Here is a 17,249-nt window from a genome sequence, read left to right as displayed (position 1 = left end):
AAATTTTTCACAAAACTAGAACAAACAACCTTAAAATTTGTATAGCACCACAAAAAGCCCTGAATACCCAAAGTAATGTTGAATAAGAAAATGCTAGAGGAATCACAAGCTGTATTAGAAAACTGTAATCATCAGGACAGTACGGTACTGACACAAAAACAGACACATAGATCAATGGAATAGAATAGACAACCCAAAAGTGAACCCACATATATATGGCCAAATAATCTTTGACAAAGCATGAAGAGTATCCAATGGAAAAAAGCCTGTCTCTTTAGCAAAAGCTCCTAGGGGAATTGGACAGTGACATGCAGAAGAATGAGCTTGGACCACTTTCTTACACCATACACAAAAAATAAATTCAGAATGGATGAAAGATCTAAATGTGAGACAGGAAACCATCAAATTCCTAGAGGAGAACAAAGACAGCAATCTCTTTGACCTAGGCCACAGGAACTTCTTACTTGACATGTCTCTGGAGGCAAAGGAAATAAAAGCAAGAATGAACTGCTGGGACCTCATCAAGATAAAAAGCTTCTGTACAGCAAAGGAAACAATCAAGAAAACCAAAAGACTACCAACAGAATGGGAAAAGATATTTGCAATTGACATATCAGATAAAGGGTTAGTATTCAAAATCTATAAAGAACTTATCAAACCCAACAGCCCCCAAAAAATTATCCAGTGAAGAAATGGGCAGAAGACATGAATAGACACTTTTCCAAAGAAGAAATCCAGGTGACCGAAAGACACATGAAAAGATGCTCAGCATTGTTCATCATCGGGGAAATACAAATCAAAACCACAATGAGATATAACCTCATACCCGTCAGAATGGCTAAAATTAACAACTCAGGAAACAGTTGATTGATGACAATGCAGAGAAAGTGAACCCTTTTTCACTATTGGTGGGAATGCAAACTGGTGCAGTAACCTTGGAAAACAGTATGGAGATTCCTCAAAAAATTAAAAATAGAACTATACTATGACCCAGCAATTGCACTACTATTTATCCAAGGATACAGGAATGCTGTTTCAAAGAGGCACATGCACCCCAGTGTTTATAGTTGTGCTATCAGCAATAGACAAAGTATGGGAAAAGCCCAAATGTCCATCAACTGATGAATCAACTGATGAGTCAATAAAAAAAAAATTGGTAATTTTTTTGGTATATATATATATATTTGTCTATACATTTGGTATACACACACACTACTTGGTGATAAAAAAAGAATGAATTCTTGCCATTTGCAACAACGTGGATGGAATAAGTGTATTAAGCTAAGCGAAATAAGTCAGTTGGGGAAAGACAGATATTATATGATTTCACTCATATGTGGAATTTGAGAAACAGTCAACAGATGAACATAGGGGAAGGGAAGGAAAAAGAAGATAAAAACAGAGAGCGGGGCAAACCATGAGACTCTTAAATACAGAGAACAAACTGAGGGTTGCTGGAGGGGAGGGGTTATAAAGGTAATGGGCATTAAGGAGGACACTTTTCTGGATGAACACTGGGTGTCATATATAAGATATGAAGTACTGGGTTCTATTCCTGAAGCCAAGACTACACTGTATGTTAACTATCTTGAATTTAAATAAAAATAAATAAATAAACACATAGAATGGAGGAAGAATAACTGGGTATTATGTAAAATCTGTTCACAATATTTAGTTAGGAAAAGAGGGAAAAGCAAATCTGTTATGCAAAATGGTCAAAATAAATGATTATTTAATTCATAAGGTTGTACAAAATGAAAATTCATGCTCACACACACTAATAATTAGAGAAGTGATAAAAAAAAAAAAAGATGAGAGACGATTTCCCCATCAGTTCATTATAAGTTAAACTGATTTGGTCATACTTAATATTGATAATTATGGTTGGGAGAGCATCTTCATTGATTGTCACTGCAAGTACACACACACACACACACACACACACACACACACACACACACATAATACTGAACTTACTCCTGGAGAATGTGGGGAGTATAACAACAATTTCAACTTTGACTCTATATTTTCTATATTATTTCTAGGATGGGAATATTTATAAAGGCATATCTGTGCACATAGACACGTGAAAAAGCAGAAACAAGTGGAAAATTAAACATAAAGTAGAATCAGACTCAGAATGAGCCTGCGTGGCTTAGTCAGTTAAGCATCTGACTTCGGCTCAGGTTATGATCTCAGTTTGAGGCCCACATCAGGCTCTGTGCTGACAGCTCAGAACTTGGAGCCTGCTTCAGAGTCTGTGTCTCCCTCTCTCTCTCTCTCTCTGGCCCTCCTCAGCTCACACCCTGTCTCCTTCTCTCAAAAATAAACATAAAAAAAGGAAGAATCCTATTCCATAATAAAGGACAAAATATCTTTGAAACTTGTTTTTTGAGTAAACAGAAAGTGTTTGGTTTCTTAGAAAGTGTTAAGAATATAAACATATTAAGGTATTGAATAAATGCAATTTATTTACATGGAAATAATATTTAGTTTATTATTTATTACCCAATGTGAATAAGTTTACTGTCATTCACCTTGTAAAATATATAAATTTATTAACATATACATTTTATTAATTTCATTACAGTAAAACATGATAACTATACTATTTTTTATCATAACTATTGCTTAACTCTATTTAATCTTATTCACAAAATGAAACTTTAATAAAGTTATCACTAAAAAGAAAATTGGGGGAGGTTTTCTCTTAGAAACTCACTTTTTTCCTCAAGGATATACTTTCATATTGGTAATTTATGAATTAATTTCCAATGACTTTAGGTAATAAATGTTATTGATCAACTGCTATTTTAAGTATTATTTAGTTTTTACCATTGTAAGTTCTTTTGGACATTCTAGAAATAATAAAATAATAAAATTTCATTGAATATAACTATACTATATAACTGAAAAGTTGAACATATAAGTGTATAAATAGAAGTTGAAATTATTAAATGAGAGCTGTTAAGTAGGTGAACTACAATAACATTTCTTATGAAATTTTAGGAATGTCAATTTAACAAGTGCTGTGATTTTCATACATGTAAATTGAAAAGTTCAGCAAAATGTGGTTCTGGACCCTGCTGTACATCAAAATGTGAGGTAAGTTTCTAATACTTATAAAAAGGAAATTAAGCTGTAATAGAAGTTTATATTAATTAAATTGATGTGGAATTCATAAAAAGAATATAGAAGTGATTCAGTGGACAAAATGGAGAACACATCAACATCCATAAGTAAAAAGAAAAAATACTATGAATTAAAGAAAGCATAACACATAGGTACTGATTATTCTGATAATCTGGACAAAATGGAGAACACATCAACAACCATAAGTAAAAAGAAAAAATACTATGAATTAAAGAAAGCATAACACATAGGTACTGATTATTGTGTTGTGTGTATTTGTAAACCATAATTTACCATCTTCTAAATCATCAGATAAAGAAAGAGTAAATATATTCATTACTACATCAAAATATTATCAACTATAGAGGAAATTTTGAAGTCAAATAAATGATAAATGTATATGGAAATATAGGCTGTGTAGCAGACAAAATGTGTAGCATATAGAATATACAAAGAACTCTCAGACATGGAAAACTGAAAGACAAATCACACGCACTCACGCACACGGGCACAGACACACACACACACAGGCAAAGGGACTGCACAGGCAATTTACAATAATGGAAGTAGAGTTGTTCAGTGTGTGTACTTCACCTGCAGTAATTAAGGTAAACATAAACACAATTAACACAATATCAAAAAGTAGTTGTCCAAATGGCAATCTTAAAAACAACAATGTCAGATATTAACCAAAGAAAAAGGATAAGATCTTTTTGGAGAATGTGGAATTTTGAATTGCTATAATCCCTTTAGTGAGCAATATTTGAATATCTCTGAACAAAGTATAAGTTATCAGTTAGTTTCTTTCTTATGTATATACCCTAGAAACATGCATATAGATGGAATGCTTAGAAAAGAATATTAATTATAGAGTTGTTTGCAGTAGTAAACAGTTGGTATTGGAATAATCACATACATTATTGTATGTTATACAAGAATTAATAACTGTAGGCTAAGTATTCATGCACTAATATGATGTTATCTTTAAGATATATGTTCAAATGAGAAACTAAGTTCAATAATGCAAAATATTTTATAATTAGAATTCTTAGATATTATATACACATAAATATTCCATATATTCTTTTTGCCCAATTTTTCAACTCGGGTATAACTTACTATATTTTAATTTTATTACAGTAAAATTCTTTTAGTGAATACCTCAGAATATTATAACAACCATTCAGCCTTATAACTGGCACCACAATCAAGGGATAGGTGATTTCATCATTGCTCTAAAAAAACCACACTGTGCCTCTTTATAGCTCCACCCAATGACCCGGTAACTACAGATCTGTTTTCTGCATCTGTAACTTTCACTGTAACATAAATTGAATCATATATGTAAACACTGTAATTGGGCATGTTAGCATAATGCATTTGAGATTCATTCAAGTTTTGTTGCTTGTCAGTAACTCACTCCCTTTTGGCTTATTTTTTCAAAATAGGTATTTATTATTAAAAAATATGCAAACTGGCTTTTTATTATTCACAAATTATGAAATTTTTTTTTAAATTTCTCTCAACCCTCCCAAAAAGTGTGCCCTCTCTCTATATTCTTGAATGGCAGTACATTTTGATGGTATAGAAACCAACTCACAAACTTTCTATATAACTTTGTTAGAAAGTACAAAGATATGGCAGAAGCTAGAATCCCTACAGTGTTAGACAAATTCAAGTTTTAGTGTTACTGGACTTTTATAAACAGTGAGGATTACAGAGTAAATGGTAAACAAACATCTGTGTGAAATTTTGCAAAGCAAAAATGATTACTTCTTTATGTTTTCACTTTGCTTCAGCCTTTCCAAAACACTTTTAAATGCAAAAGTTGAAAATTTACAGTTACATGAAATTTAAAAAATCTTGGGCACCTGGATGACTCAGTTGGTTAGGAGGTCAACTTCAGCTGAGGTCATGATTTCACGGTTCATGATTTTGAGCCCAGCGTCAGGTTCTGTACTGTCAGCTTGGAGCGTGGAACCTGCTTCAGATTCTGTGTCTCCCTCTCTCTCTGCCCTTCCTTCACTCACTCTTTGTCTCTCTTTTGTCTCTCAAAAATGAATAAACATTAAAAATTTAAAAAGAAAGAAAAGAAAAAACTCTTGGGGCGCCTGGGTGACACAGTTGGTTAAGGGTCTGACTCTTGGTTTTGGCTCAGGTCCTGATCTCACGGTTTTATGACTTCGAGCCCTGCTTTGGGTTCTGTGCTGACAATGTGCAGCCTGGTTGGGATTTCTCTCTATCTCTCTCTGCCCCTCCTCCGCTCATGCTTTCTCTCTCAAAATAAATAAATAAAATAAAAAAGAGAAAAAAATCCCTTAAAAGTAGCATCATTCAAACAGCACCTAACTCACAAATGTGTATGCAGTCACCACAACTAAGCATGTCAGAGTCACCAGCTTATTACTGAAGGTAGAATTACAGGCCATTTCTGATAGTTAAGAGAAAAGGGCATGAGGGGTAAGTATGCAGCCCAGGACAATCAGGTGCTTGATTGTGGGAAAAAGGGTCAAAACTAAACCTACTTTCCTTACAGAATCCTGTTTTTAATTACAAGTCCTAATTAAAAACAGCTCCTTTAAACACCTAAATCCTTTTTGACACCGTCTTCATCACTAAAACAGAGATGGTACAAAGTCTTCATACAAAAGAGAAACTTTCTGAAACTGTATTTTACATCAATACTAATAATAGCCAATTTAGCAGAAAGAACTACAAAATGCAAATTTATAAATACTGTACCTTACTTTTCCTTCATAACTCAAAGCCTTGGGATAACTGTGATTCTCCCAAATATCAATAATTAGGGATATTTTATATGATAAATCTCTTCACTAAGTAAGAATAGCCATTCATAGAATATGGTTTTCTTTTTTCTTCCTAGATATCAGTAGCAGGCACTCCTTGTAGAAAGAGTATTGATCAAGACTGTGATTTTACAGAATATTGTAATGGAACATCTAGTAATTGTGTTCCTGACACTTATGCATTGAATGGCCACTTGTGCAGGTTGGGAACTGCATATTGTTATAATGGGCGATGCCAAACTACTGATAACCAGTGTGCCCAGACATTTGGAGAAGGTATTGCTCTTTATTATATACTTATTTTACCTTAAATTTAGATCCCTCTCTATAGGAATATATCAAATAGATGGTTAAAGAAAGTTAAAGCCCTAATTATCAAGTTGAAGAAACTTCAGAGTAGGTTACATTCTCAGTCAAGTCTGTTTTGCCATAATTAAGGTTCTGGTTGGAAGACGAATGAAACTTACACACAGGATAGGACCAGTTGAAAATATGTTCTTCCCAATTTTAGCCTCCATAATTCTCTGAAACTACAGAAAATATAAAATGGTACAACCCTGATCCTTCACACCACCACCTGCACCCTAGTAAGAATGGCATAAGTATGTTCCTATTTTTGTGTCACTCATAACACAAATTGTATCCCTATCTGGTTTCTCTCCTACCTGTCCTGGACACTAACTGAAAATCAAGTTAAGTCACAGCAGAATAAAGCCGGGATGTGCCGGAATTTATAAGGGATCAAAGGAAATATACCCCACTGGAGCTGTAGGTCTTAGACAGCAATTACCGCCAGAATCAAGGGAGTGTATACATGGAACAGTTTCTGAGAGTGCTTGATCCTAAGATTGGATAGGGGAACATAAGATTGGGTAAGAGAGAGTTTATTCTTTTGGGAGTACTCTCCTAAGATACTAAGACTTAACACCCTGGCAAGGATCATAGAAGACAGTACAAATTTCTATTAGGATTGTTTCCAGAGAGATGAAAACAATAGCCCACTCTAAGTGAAATTTAAATGACAAAATTGCCAAGGGAATAGAATCCTTGACAACTTTCAGTGCACAATGGGTCCATAGGATCCACAAATCCATTTGGTAATTATTTTCAGTCCTAGAGGATATCATCAGGTTTGATATATTAATAGTTTGTGCAGTCCCATCATTACATCCTTGGCCTATTTGATAAGGCCATAGAGACACTCTCTGTAACCCTCTCCTTCCAGAAGTTAATAGTCTCTTTAAAGATCTAAAGGATGCAGAGGCGATTAGCAGTATATATATATATATATATATATATATATATATATATAATTACTCAATATAATTAATTGATCAATATGATTCTTGCAGAAACCAGATGGTGTTGGAAGATAATAGAAATCCATTGCAAATGCAGAAAAGCAGTAGATTAATTGCACCCACTATGCCAGATGTGGTGTCCATGCAAGAGCAGAATAGCATATGTAGTATGCCACTGATTTGGCTAATATATTCTTTTCTCTTCCTATTTGTAAAAAAGAATTAGAAATAGTTTGCTTTTGCATGGAATAGATAATGGCATTAATGTTGAGTTTTGTTCTCAATCATAAAGTTGTAGAGATGTGGACGTCTTAGAGAATATCACATTTTCTATTCCATCAATGATTTTGTTCTAATACAGCTAAGTAGGAAAAGCATTGCTAGAATGCTGGAGGATTAAGTAAAGCACATTTTCTATAAAGGGAAGGAGATAGACTTTCAAAATGTTTAGGAATTTGTCATAAATAAAATTTTTAGGTGTCCAGTGATCAGAGGTATTATCTGACATCTCCTGAAAAGTAAAAACAAATGGTATATACATCTCTTTGAACTAAAAAGTACACCAGCTTGTAGGCCTCTTTAGGTTCAGGAGTCAATATATTCCATGTGGGAAAGTACTTCTTGATTTCATTTACTAGATGACATGAAAGGTTGCTAAGTTGAGTGATGTGAAAAAGCAGGAAAGGGTTCTGCAGCATGTCCAAGCTGCAATGAAAGAAGCCTTGCATTCTGAATTATAAAACATAGCAGCCCAAATAATATTACAGGTGTGGGTTATGAGAAAAAATGCTATATGGGATTTATACCACACTTCTTTGGGAGAGTAACAGAACAGTGCTCTGGGGTTTTAGAGCAAGATCATTCCATCTAAACTGGAGAGCTATACCACTTTGACAAAACCACTCTGAGCACACCACACCACTGACCCCTGTAGAGATGAAGAATCTGACTTTCAGACACCAAAAACCATGTGTTCAGAACTGTACAGTATAAGCTCTGTTATGTCAGATCCACTAAGTTAAATGGTCAGGTATATGGAAGTCACTCATTCACCTGGACTCAAGTACAAGCAAAAAGAGAGGGCAGAAGAAAAATCCATGAGCAGAAAATCCAGAACAGTACATCTTTCTCTCCTTTGCATCTCCCTCAGTTCATACCTATGAAATTTCATGGGATTTGACCATGACCAGGTTACACTAGAAGAACAAGCTTATGCTTGTTTTATAGATGTGCTGGCTCAGTCACTAGTCCTAAGTGGGGGAAAAGAAGCAGTAGCCATACTTCAGCCTCACTTTGGAGGATGCCTTGAAAGATACTGACCATCTGATCATTTGTTTCTGTAGAAGGGGAAATAGCCAGCTGCAGATTATAGATATTCTCATGAACAATGACAAAGGGCCTAGTTTGTTGGTGGGGTTCCTGGGTGTGGAAAGACTAGAAGATTAGAGGCAAGAGTTCTGGAATAGAGATACATGGAAATACACATGGAAATGAACAAAAATATGAAGATCTTTACATTAATACACCAGTTAACACCCACCAATGAGCACCCACCATGGAAGAGACACAAAACAATCAAATAAGCATAATAATTTGGCTAGTTTACATCTACCAGCATCTGTCATTATCCATCCCAATACCTGTAGGATGGACATATTTCTAGGCTCTCTATTTTTTAAGTACTGCCTCTGAAATAACAGATTCTTTTCTGAGTTTAGTTTATCTTTTCTTGAGTACCTTTACCTTCTGGTCAAATGTAGTCAATAGTAACCAAGACACCTTCTGGTTCCCTACTTCTTTGCCGAAGACAAATTTATTAGGGTTATTATTTCCCTTTCAAACACTGAGAAGAGAGTTTGTTCAAGTGTTTTATTCTCTCATAACATGCATTAGTCTTCTTTATCCAGTGATAGTAATTTTATTACCATCTACAATGACAATGCCACATATTTTAGACACATTTTACTGGGGAACTCCACTTTTAAGTACCAATTCATGTTTTTGATGAAATGGAAAAAAACTCTGAAACATCTGAGATTTATGTATCCAATACAATGATTCTGTTACTCCACACTGCTTTCACTATGATGCCCAGAGTGACATGAATGTCTACTTAAACGTCTACAAAATGTCTACTTAAAACATTGCTTATGCTCCATGAGAGAAGAGAATATGAGACTGAATTCTGAAGGTTTCTGCCCATAAGTAACATGTTTCAAATTGCAATGTCAAGCCTAATATTCATTGGATAGGGGCGCCTGGGTGGCTCAGTTGGTTAAAGTAAGCATCTGACTTCGACTCAGGTCATGGGTTCGAGCCCCGCATCAGGCTCTATGCTGACAGCTCAGAGCCTGGAGCCTGCTTTAGATTCTGTGTCTCCCTCTCTCTCTGACCTCCTGCTCACGCTCTCTCTCTCTCTCTCTCTCAGAAATAAATTTAAAAAATATTCATTGGATGAAGCAATATGCATTCCCACAGGAAAGGGCAGCAAATTATTGTTATTAATAATATAATTTTACTACTATAGATACAATTCTTTTCTGGTAGGTAAGATAATTGTTTCTTTCTACTTGCATTGGCAAGATACACACAGAAAAAAAGTATGACCAAACTCATTTTTTTTGCTTATGTAATAAGAGTTTCATTAGTTTTTTATGGAGAAAATATTTAATTTATATTAAAAATAATAATTTAATAGACATGTTTACATTTTTAGGTGCTCAAGGTGCTCCATTTGCCTGTTACAAAGAACTCAATTCTAGGCATGATAAATTTGGAAACTGTGGTTTTAAAAATTCACAACCCTGTGAACAGAAGTATGTATATAGAAAATAATTGTTTTACTAAATCATAAGAATTATATATTGTCTGTTAAGAGATGCTAAAGAGTAACAGTAAATTGCATATCAGGAGAATATTTTCAAATAACATTATATATATTGTTCTTTCTTTTTCCCTGTTTTTTTCTCTAATACATTCTAATGAAAAACTAGACCAAAAAAGGCTGATGCTTATTACCAGAGGTAGGAAGCTAGCACAAACTACCAAAAATCAGAAACTTGTGCACTAAACTGAGAATTAAAACTGAGTTTTTTAATTAAGTTGATATGATAATGATCCTAAAGCAAATGCTTTGATTTTTGAGACATGAGATTATTTAGAGGAATAAAGTTTTCTTTTTTTTTTTTGTTTTTGTTGTTTGTTTCCAAAATACTGATATGTAAAGCATGGCAGTACTTATCAATAACTAAATTGGAAGCCCTGAAACATTTTTAAGGGATTTATGAAATCCAATAAGGAAGAGCTTAATCCATAACAAATACTTCCTGAATTTCGTGGGACTATTGAAAACAAAATAATAAAAAAAATAACAGATAAGATGTTGACCAAGGTAGTGACATAGGAGGCTTTTAGAATTTTACTCCTACCATATACACATTGAATGTTCATGTACACATGAAGCTACTACTTCTAAAAGAAATCCAAAAACACCTGAAAGACTCCTACACATTGAGCAAATGAGAAAATACTCACATTGAAACACACAGATACACACTCTCACCATAAAACACATAACTGGCACAGTACCACACAACTGGAAGAGAAATTCCACTCCCAGTTTCTTCCTGAGGAGCAAAGGTTTTGGACCCCACCTTTAGTGTTCCAACATTTTAAGACACTTCCCTGAGGGACAGGATTACAAAACATGTAGTTCTGAAAGCCAACAAAGCTTGTGTTCACAGACCCACAGGACTATGGCAAACAAAGGAATGATTGTTAACAGGAATTTAAGCACACATCACAAATATCCTCCAAGGCTCAGGAGAGAGGAAGCAGGCAAATTTCCTCTCTCCCAGTCCTTTCCCTAAAAGTGATCTGGCTGCATACTTAGCTGCCACCTTAGGCTTAGGCTTCTAATTTAGCACACATGTAGAGACAAATTCTGATCCTTCCTAGAGACTGAAGAAACTGATGGACATCTCTTTTGCCAATTCCTTGTAGCCCACGCTAAGTTACTAATATCTCCCTGCAAGGAACATGTATGTACATAAGTCTGTTCCTCAACTTTTGCCCTACTGCCCAAGGAACAATTCCCTAGATCATCTGGCTCTGATTCAAGGAACTTCTATTCACAAGTCCCAGAAGACTGTAGTAAACAAAGAAGGAGTTCTCAAGTGTTTATACTTCAGGGCTCAGCACAGAGGGAGCAGACAGGGTTGCCTGTCTCAAAGTTTTTGCCTGAAATGGATCCATTTACATACTTGACTGAAAGGGACTGGCTTTGATCCTGCACAGGGACCAGGGAAGCTGGCAGCTTTCTCTTCCAGTATGTCTTGCTAGCCAGCTCCAAGACTCCCATATCTCTGGAAGGAGCTTATAAAGCATGTCTTCCACCACAGATTTTGTACTCTCTGCCCAGAGAACAGGTTCCCAAACTACCTAGTTCTGATAGCCAATACTACTTCTGTTCACAATTCTCACAGGACTGTACAAAGAAACAGTTCCTAACAGACACAGGAATATCCTCCTTTAACCAATCCTGCACCTATAGAACCAGGCCTAGCACAGAGGAAAGAGGCAAAAATGTCCATCTTCTATTTTTCCCTCGAGGGTCTTAACTACCTACTTTTTCAGTTAATGCCTTTAGTATGCTGCTTCGAGTCAGACTAGGTCTAGGAGCCCCTAGATGCATTCAACCCTCCCCTTTATGATACTTATGGGTCTTAGCACATCTTCACTATTGGGAGCCACTAAGAAAACTAAAGTGTCTTGGACAATCAAAACAGATTGAAAGGCAAACGGGAACCAAGGCTGGGCTAAGCTAATTGATGAAGTTTATCTCCTGAATTAGACCACTATGTTAAGATGGAGAGAGGTAACTGCTTTATTTAATGTATAGAAACCAACACAGAATTCAAGACAAAATAAACATGAGTATTTTCTCAGAGCAAAATAAGAATATCCAGAAACTGATCTTAATGAAATGGAGATAAGTGATTTACTTGATAGATAAAAATAACAGTTATAAACATGTGCACTGTGGTTGGAAGAGCAATGCATGAACAAATTGAGAGTTTTAACCAAGAGATGGGAAATATAAGAAAGTACCAAAGAACTCGCAGAGCTGAAGAATACAGTGACTGAATTGAAAAAGTTAAAGAATCAATGAACTAGTAGTTGGCAGTGAAATTCATCCAATCATAGGGAAAAAAAGAGGTAAAGAGACAGAGAAAGAGAAGGAAAAGAAATGAAAAAGAGTCAAGATTACTTAAGGAACTTATGGGGCACCATTAAGCAGAGCATTATAACTTTATAGGAGTATCAGAATGAGAAAAGAGTGAGAAAAGGGCAGAAAGCTTTTTGAATGAAATAATAAGTGAAATTTTACCCAACTGGGGGGAAACAGATATTCAGATACAAGAAGCCTAGGGAGAAGCAAAAATATGAAGCCAAAATCTCCACAGCAAAATTAAATGTATTAATATATTTAAATGTATTAAAATGTATAAAATGTATTTAAAAATACATTAAAATTAAATTGTCAAAGATTAAAAGCAATGCAAGAATCTTAAAAGCAGCAAGAAAAAAGTAACTTGATATGTACAAAAGAATGCCATAAAAATATATGTAGGCTTTTGAGCAGAAATCTGCAGGCCATAAGGGAGTGAGACAATAGAGTTTTCCAGACAAGCAAAAGCTGAAGTTCATCACAAGACCAGCCTTACAAGAAATGCTAAAGATGCTTCTTTAAGCCAAAATTAAAGGACACTAATTAGAAAAAGAACTTATGAAAGAATAAAATCCACAGGAAATAACAAATAAATAGTTAAATTCAGAGCACTCTAATGTGATCATAGTGGGTAAATCACTTATAACTCTAATATAAGGATTAAAAGACAAAGGATTAAAAATGACTATAAGGACCATAATTTGTTAATTTATAAACAATGTAAAAAGTTACACACTATGATGTCAAAAATATAAGTGTGCAGGAGGAGTATAAACATGTAGAGCTTTTATATGTGTTCAGAATTTTCATTAGCTTAAAATCGTTACAAATATAAGCTGTTTTATTTAAATTTCATGTTAAACCCAAAGCAAAAACTTAAGGTGGATGTACAAAAGACAAAAAGAATATTCTCTTTTCTTCATGCATGAAGACTCTTCTCCATATAAGACATACAAATGGCTAAACCACACAAGAAAGAATGCTCAACATTATTCATCATCAGAAAAATACAAATCAAAACTATAATGAGATACCACCTCACACCTGTCAGAATGGCTAAAATTAACAACTTGGGAAGCAACAGAAGTTGGCAAGGAGGTGGAGAAGGAAACTTTCTTACATTGTTGGTGGGAATGCAAACTGGTGCAGCCACACTGGAAAACAGTGTGGAGGTTCCTCAGAAAATTAAAGATAGAACTACCTTATGACCCAGCAATTGCACTATAAGTTATTTATCCAAAGGATACAAAAATACTGATTCAAAAGGGTACATGTGCCCCAATGTTTATAGTACCACTATCAACAATAGCCAAATTATGGAAAGAGCACCAATGTCCATCAACTGATGAATGGATAAAGATGTGTGTGTGTGTGTGTGTGTGTGTGTGTGTGTGTGTAGAGAGAGAGAGAGAGAGAAGAACATTACTCACCTATCAAAAGAATAAAATCTTGCCATTTGCAAAGATGTGAAGGGAACTAGAGTTTATTTTGATAAGCAAAATAAGTCAGTCAAAGAAAAACAAATGCCATATAATTTCACTCATATGTAGCATTTCAGAAACAAAATGGATCAACTTAGGGGAAGAGAAGGAAAAATAAACTAAGATAAAAACAGAGAGAGAGGCAAACCATAAGAGACTTTTAGCTATAGAGAACAAACTGAGGGTTGATGGTGGGTAAGGAGTGGGCTAAATGGATGGTAGGCATTAAAGAGGGCTCTTGCTGTGATGGGCACTGGCTATAATATGTAAATAATGAATCATTAAACCTACTTCTGAAACGAATACTACACTATATGTTAACTAACTTGAATTTAAATAAAATATTGGAAAGGTAAAAAGAAGAATCCTATGGAATCAAAGTATAAATCTACAGAAAATTAAATCAAGTCACAGAGGAAGACACCAAGAGAGGAGAAAAGGAACAAAGGAATTAAAAAGCAAACAGAAAACAATGAACAAAATGGTAATAGTAAGTCCATATCTATCAGAAAATACTTTAAATATAAACAGACTATGTTCTCCAATCAAAATACATAGAGTGGCTGAACGGATAATAAAATAAGATGCAACAATACACTGCCTACAAGAGACTCACTCAACATTACAACACATAGAGTGAAAGTGAATACAATAATGGTAGCAGATCTCAATACCCCATTTTCAACAATAGAGAGATCATCCAGACAGATAATCAGTAAGGAAACATCAGCCTTAAAGTACATATTGGACTTAATAGACATTTATAGAACATTTTATCCAGCAGGAGCAGAATACATTCTTCTTATGTACACATACACTTTCTTCAGGAGATCATATGTTAGGCCACAAAACAAGTCTTAAGAAATTTAAGAAGATGGAAACCATATCAAACATCTATTCCAATCACAATGGTCTGAAACTAGAAATCAATTACAAAAAGAAACCTGTAAAATTCAAAAATTTGTGGAGATTAAACTACATGCTACTGAGCAACCAGTGGGTCATAGAAGAAATAAGAAGTCAAAAGATACCTTGAAATAAATGAAAATGGACTCACAGCATACCAGAATATTTGATACAGCAAAGCAGTTATAAGAAGGAAGTGTGTTGTGATGTTTACATTAAATAGAGGAAAGGTCTGAAATAAACAGCCTAATTTACATCCAAAATATTAGAAAAATAATAATCTAAGGATAACTTGAGTAGAAGAAAGAAAATAGCATAAAGTGGAAAGAAATTAGAGACTAAAAAGTCAATAGAAAAGATCAATGATATGGAAAGCTGACGTTTTGACAAGATAAACTGACAAACCACTAGCTAGACTTACTAACAAAAGGAGATATGGCTCAAGTAGCTAAAATTAAAAATGAAAGAATAGACATTATAACTGACATCACAGAAATAAAAAGATTATAAGAAACAACTATGAACCATTATATGCACCCAAATTGGACAAGATGAAAGAAATGGATAAATACCCTAGACACACAAAGCCTAGCAACAGAATCATGGAGCAATAAAAAATATGAACAGACCAAAACAAATGAGATCAAATCATTAATCAAAAAACTCCCAAACAAAAATCCAGATCCAGATTCTTCATTGGTGAATTCTACCACACATTTAAAGAATTAATAACAATCTTCTTTGAAATCTTACAAAAACCAGAAGAGGAAAAAACACTTTGTAAGTCATTCTACAGGGCTAGTTTTACTCTAATAACAAAGCTGGGCAAGGATATTACAAGAAGAGAAATAGTAGACAAATATCCATAGGGAACATAGATGCAAAAATCCTCAATGAAATATTTGAAAACTTAATCCAAGAGCACATTAAAAGGATAATACATCATGATCAAGTGACATTTATTCCAGTGATGCATGGAAGGTTCACCCTCCACAAACCAATTGATATAATACACCACATTAACAAAATAAAGTATAAATATCATATGATTATCTCAATAAGTACAGAAAAAGCATTTAGCAAAATTCAACATCCTTTTATCACAAAAACTTATTAGTATAGAAGGATTGCACCTCAACATAATAAAGGTCATATATGACAGTCCCACAGCTAACATACTTAATGGTGGCAGCTCAAAATTCTTCCTCAAAGATCAAGACCAAGACAAGAATGTATGCTAATGTTAATTTTATTCAAAATAATACTGCAATTACCAAACAAGTCAATTAGGCAAGAAGACATGAAAATCTTCCAAATAAGAAAGAAAGAAGTAAAGCTGTCTGTTATAGATAATACAATCTTACATGTGGGAAACCACAGAAATCTTGGAGCTATTAAACAAATTCCAGAAAGTTGCAGGGCACAATTTCAATATACAAAGATTAATTGCATTTAGTAAACTAACAATGAACTATTGTAAAGAAAAATAACAATCCTAATTATAATATCATGAAGAATAAAATAGTTAGAAATCAGTTTATATCAAGAAGTAAATATTATATACTATATATATATACTGAAAACTATAAGAAATTGATGAAATACATTGAAGAACACACAATAAATGTAAAGATATTCTCTACTGATGAATTAGAAGAATTAAAACTGTTAAAGTATCTATACAAACAACAGTATCTATACTACCAAAAGCATTCTACAGATTTAATGCAATCCCTATCAAAATTCAAATGTCATTTTTTACAGAAATAAAAAAAACATTCTAAAACTATATGAAACCACAAAAGACCCCAAAGAGCCAGAGTAGTATTGAGAAAGAATAATAAATCATCACACTTCCTTATATCAAACTTTATTTAAAAAAAAAAACTACAGCAACAACAACAACAAAAATACACCATTCAAGTGCACATGGAACATTCTCCAGAATAGATCACATACTGGATCACAAATCAGTCCTCCACAAGTATAAAAAAATTGAGAATATATGCATATTTTCAGATAACAACGCTATGAAACTTGAAACCAACAAGAAAACATTTGGAAAGACCTTAACCCATGGAAGTTAAAGTACATCCTGCTAAAGAATGAATAGGTTAGGGCTCCTGGGTGGCTCAGTGAGTTAAGCATCTGACTTTGGCTCATGTCATGATCTCACGGTCTGTGGGTTTGAACCCCACGTCTGGTTCTGTGCTGACAGCTCAGAGCCTGAAGCCTGCCTCGGATTCTACATCTCCCTCTCTCTCCATCCCCCCCTCCATTCACACTCTGTCTGTCTCTCTCTCTCTCTCAAAAGTAAATAAACATTTAAAAAAGTGAATGAGTTAACCAGGATTAAAGAAGAAATTTAAAAAATCCATGAAAGCAAATGAAA

At 34.2% G+C, this 17,249-nt stretch overlaps 1 protein-coding gene across 1 annotated transcript in view; it reads left to right on the top strand.

The window, feature by feature from the left end:
• ADAM18 (ADAM metallopeptidase domain 18) overlaps positions 1-17,249 on the top strand; it is a 122,700-nt gene that overhangs the window by 55,105 nt on the left and 50,346 nt on the right. Inside the window, exons 13-15 of the mRNA XM_039253397.1 lie at positions 3,010-3,105; positions 6,017-6,215; positions 9,957-10,056. Of these exons, the coding sequence (XP_039109328.1) occupies positions 3,010-3,105; positions 6,017-6,215; positions 9,957-10,056 (395 nt within the window). The remainder of the gene's footprint in view (positions 1-3,009; positions 3,106-6,016; positions 6,216-9,956; positions 10,057-17,249) is intronic.

This window comes from Hyaena hyaena, unplaced genomic scaffold, assembly GCF_003009895.1.
Source record: "Hyaena hyaena isolate Hyena2069 unplaced genomic scaffold, ASM300989v1 scaffold_446, whole genome shotgun sequence".
Taxonomy (NCBI): domain Eukaryota; kingdom Metazoa; phylum Chordata; class Mammalia; order Carnivora; family Hyaenidae; genus Hyaena; species Hyaena hyaena.
Note: the sequence above shows the minus strand (reverse complement) of the source record. Positions and strands in the feature narration are given on the sequence as shown.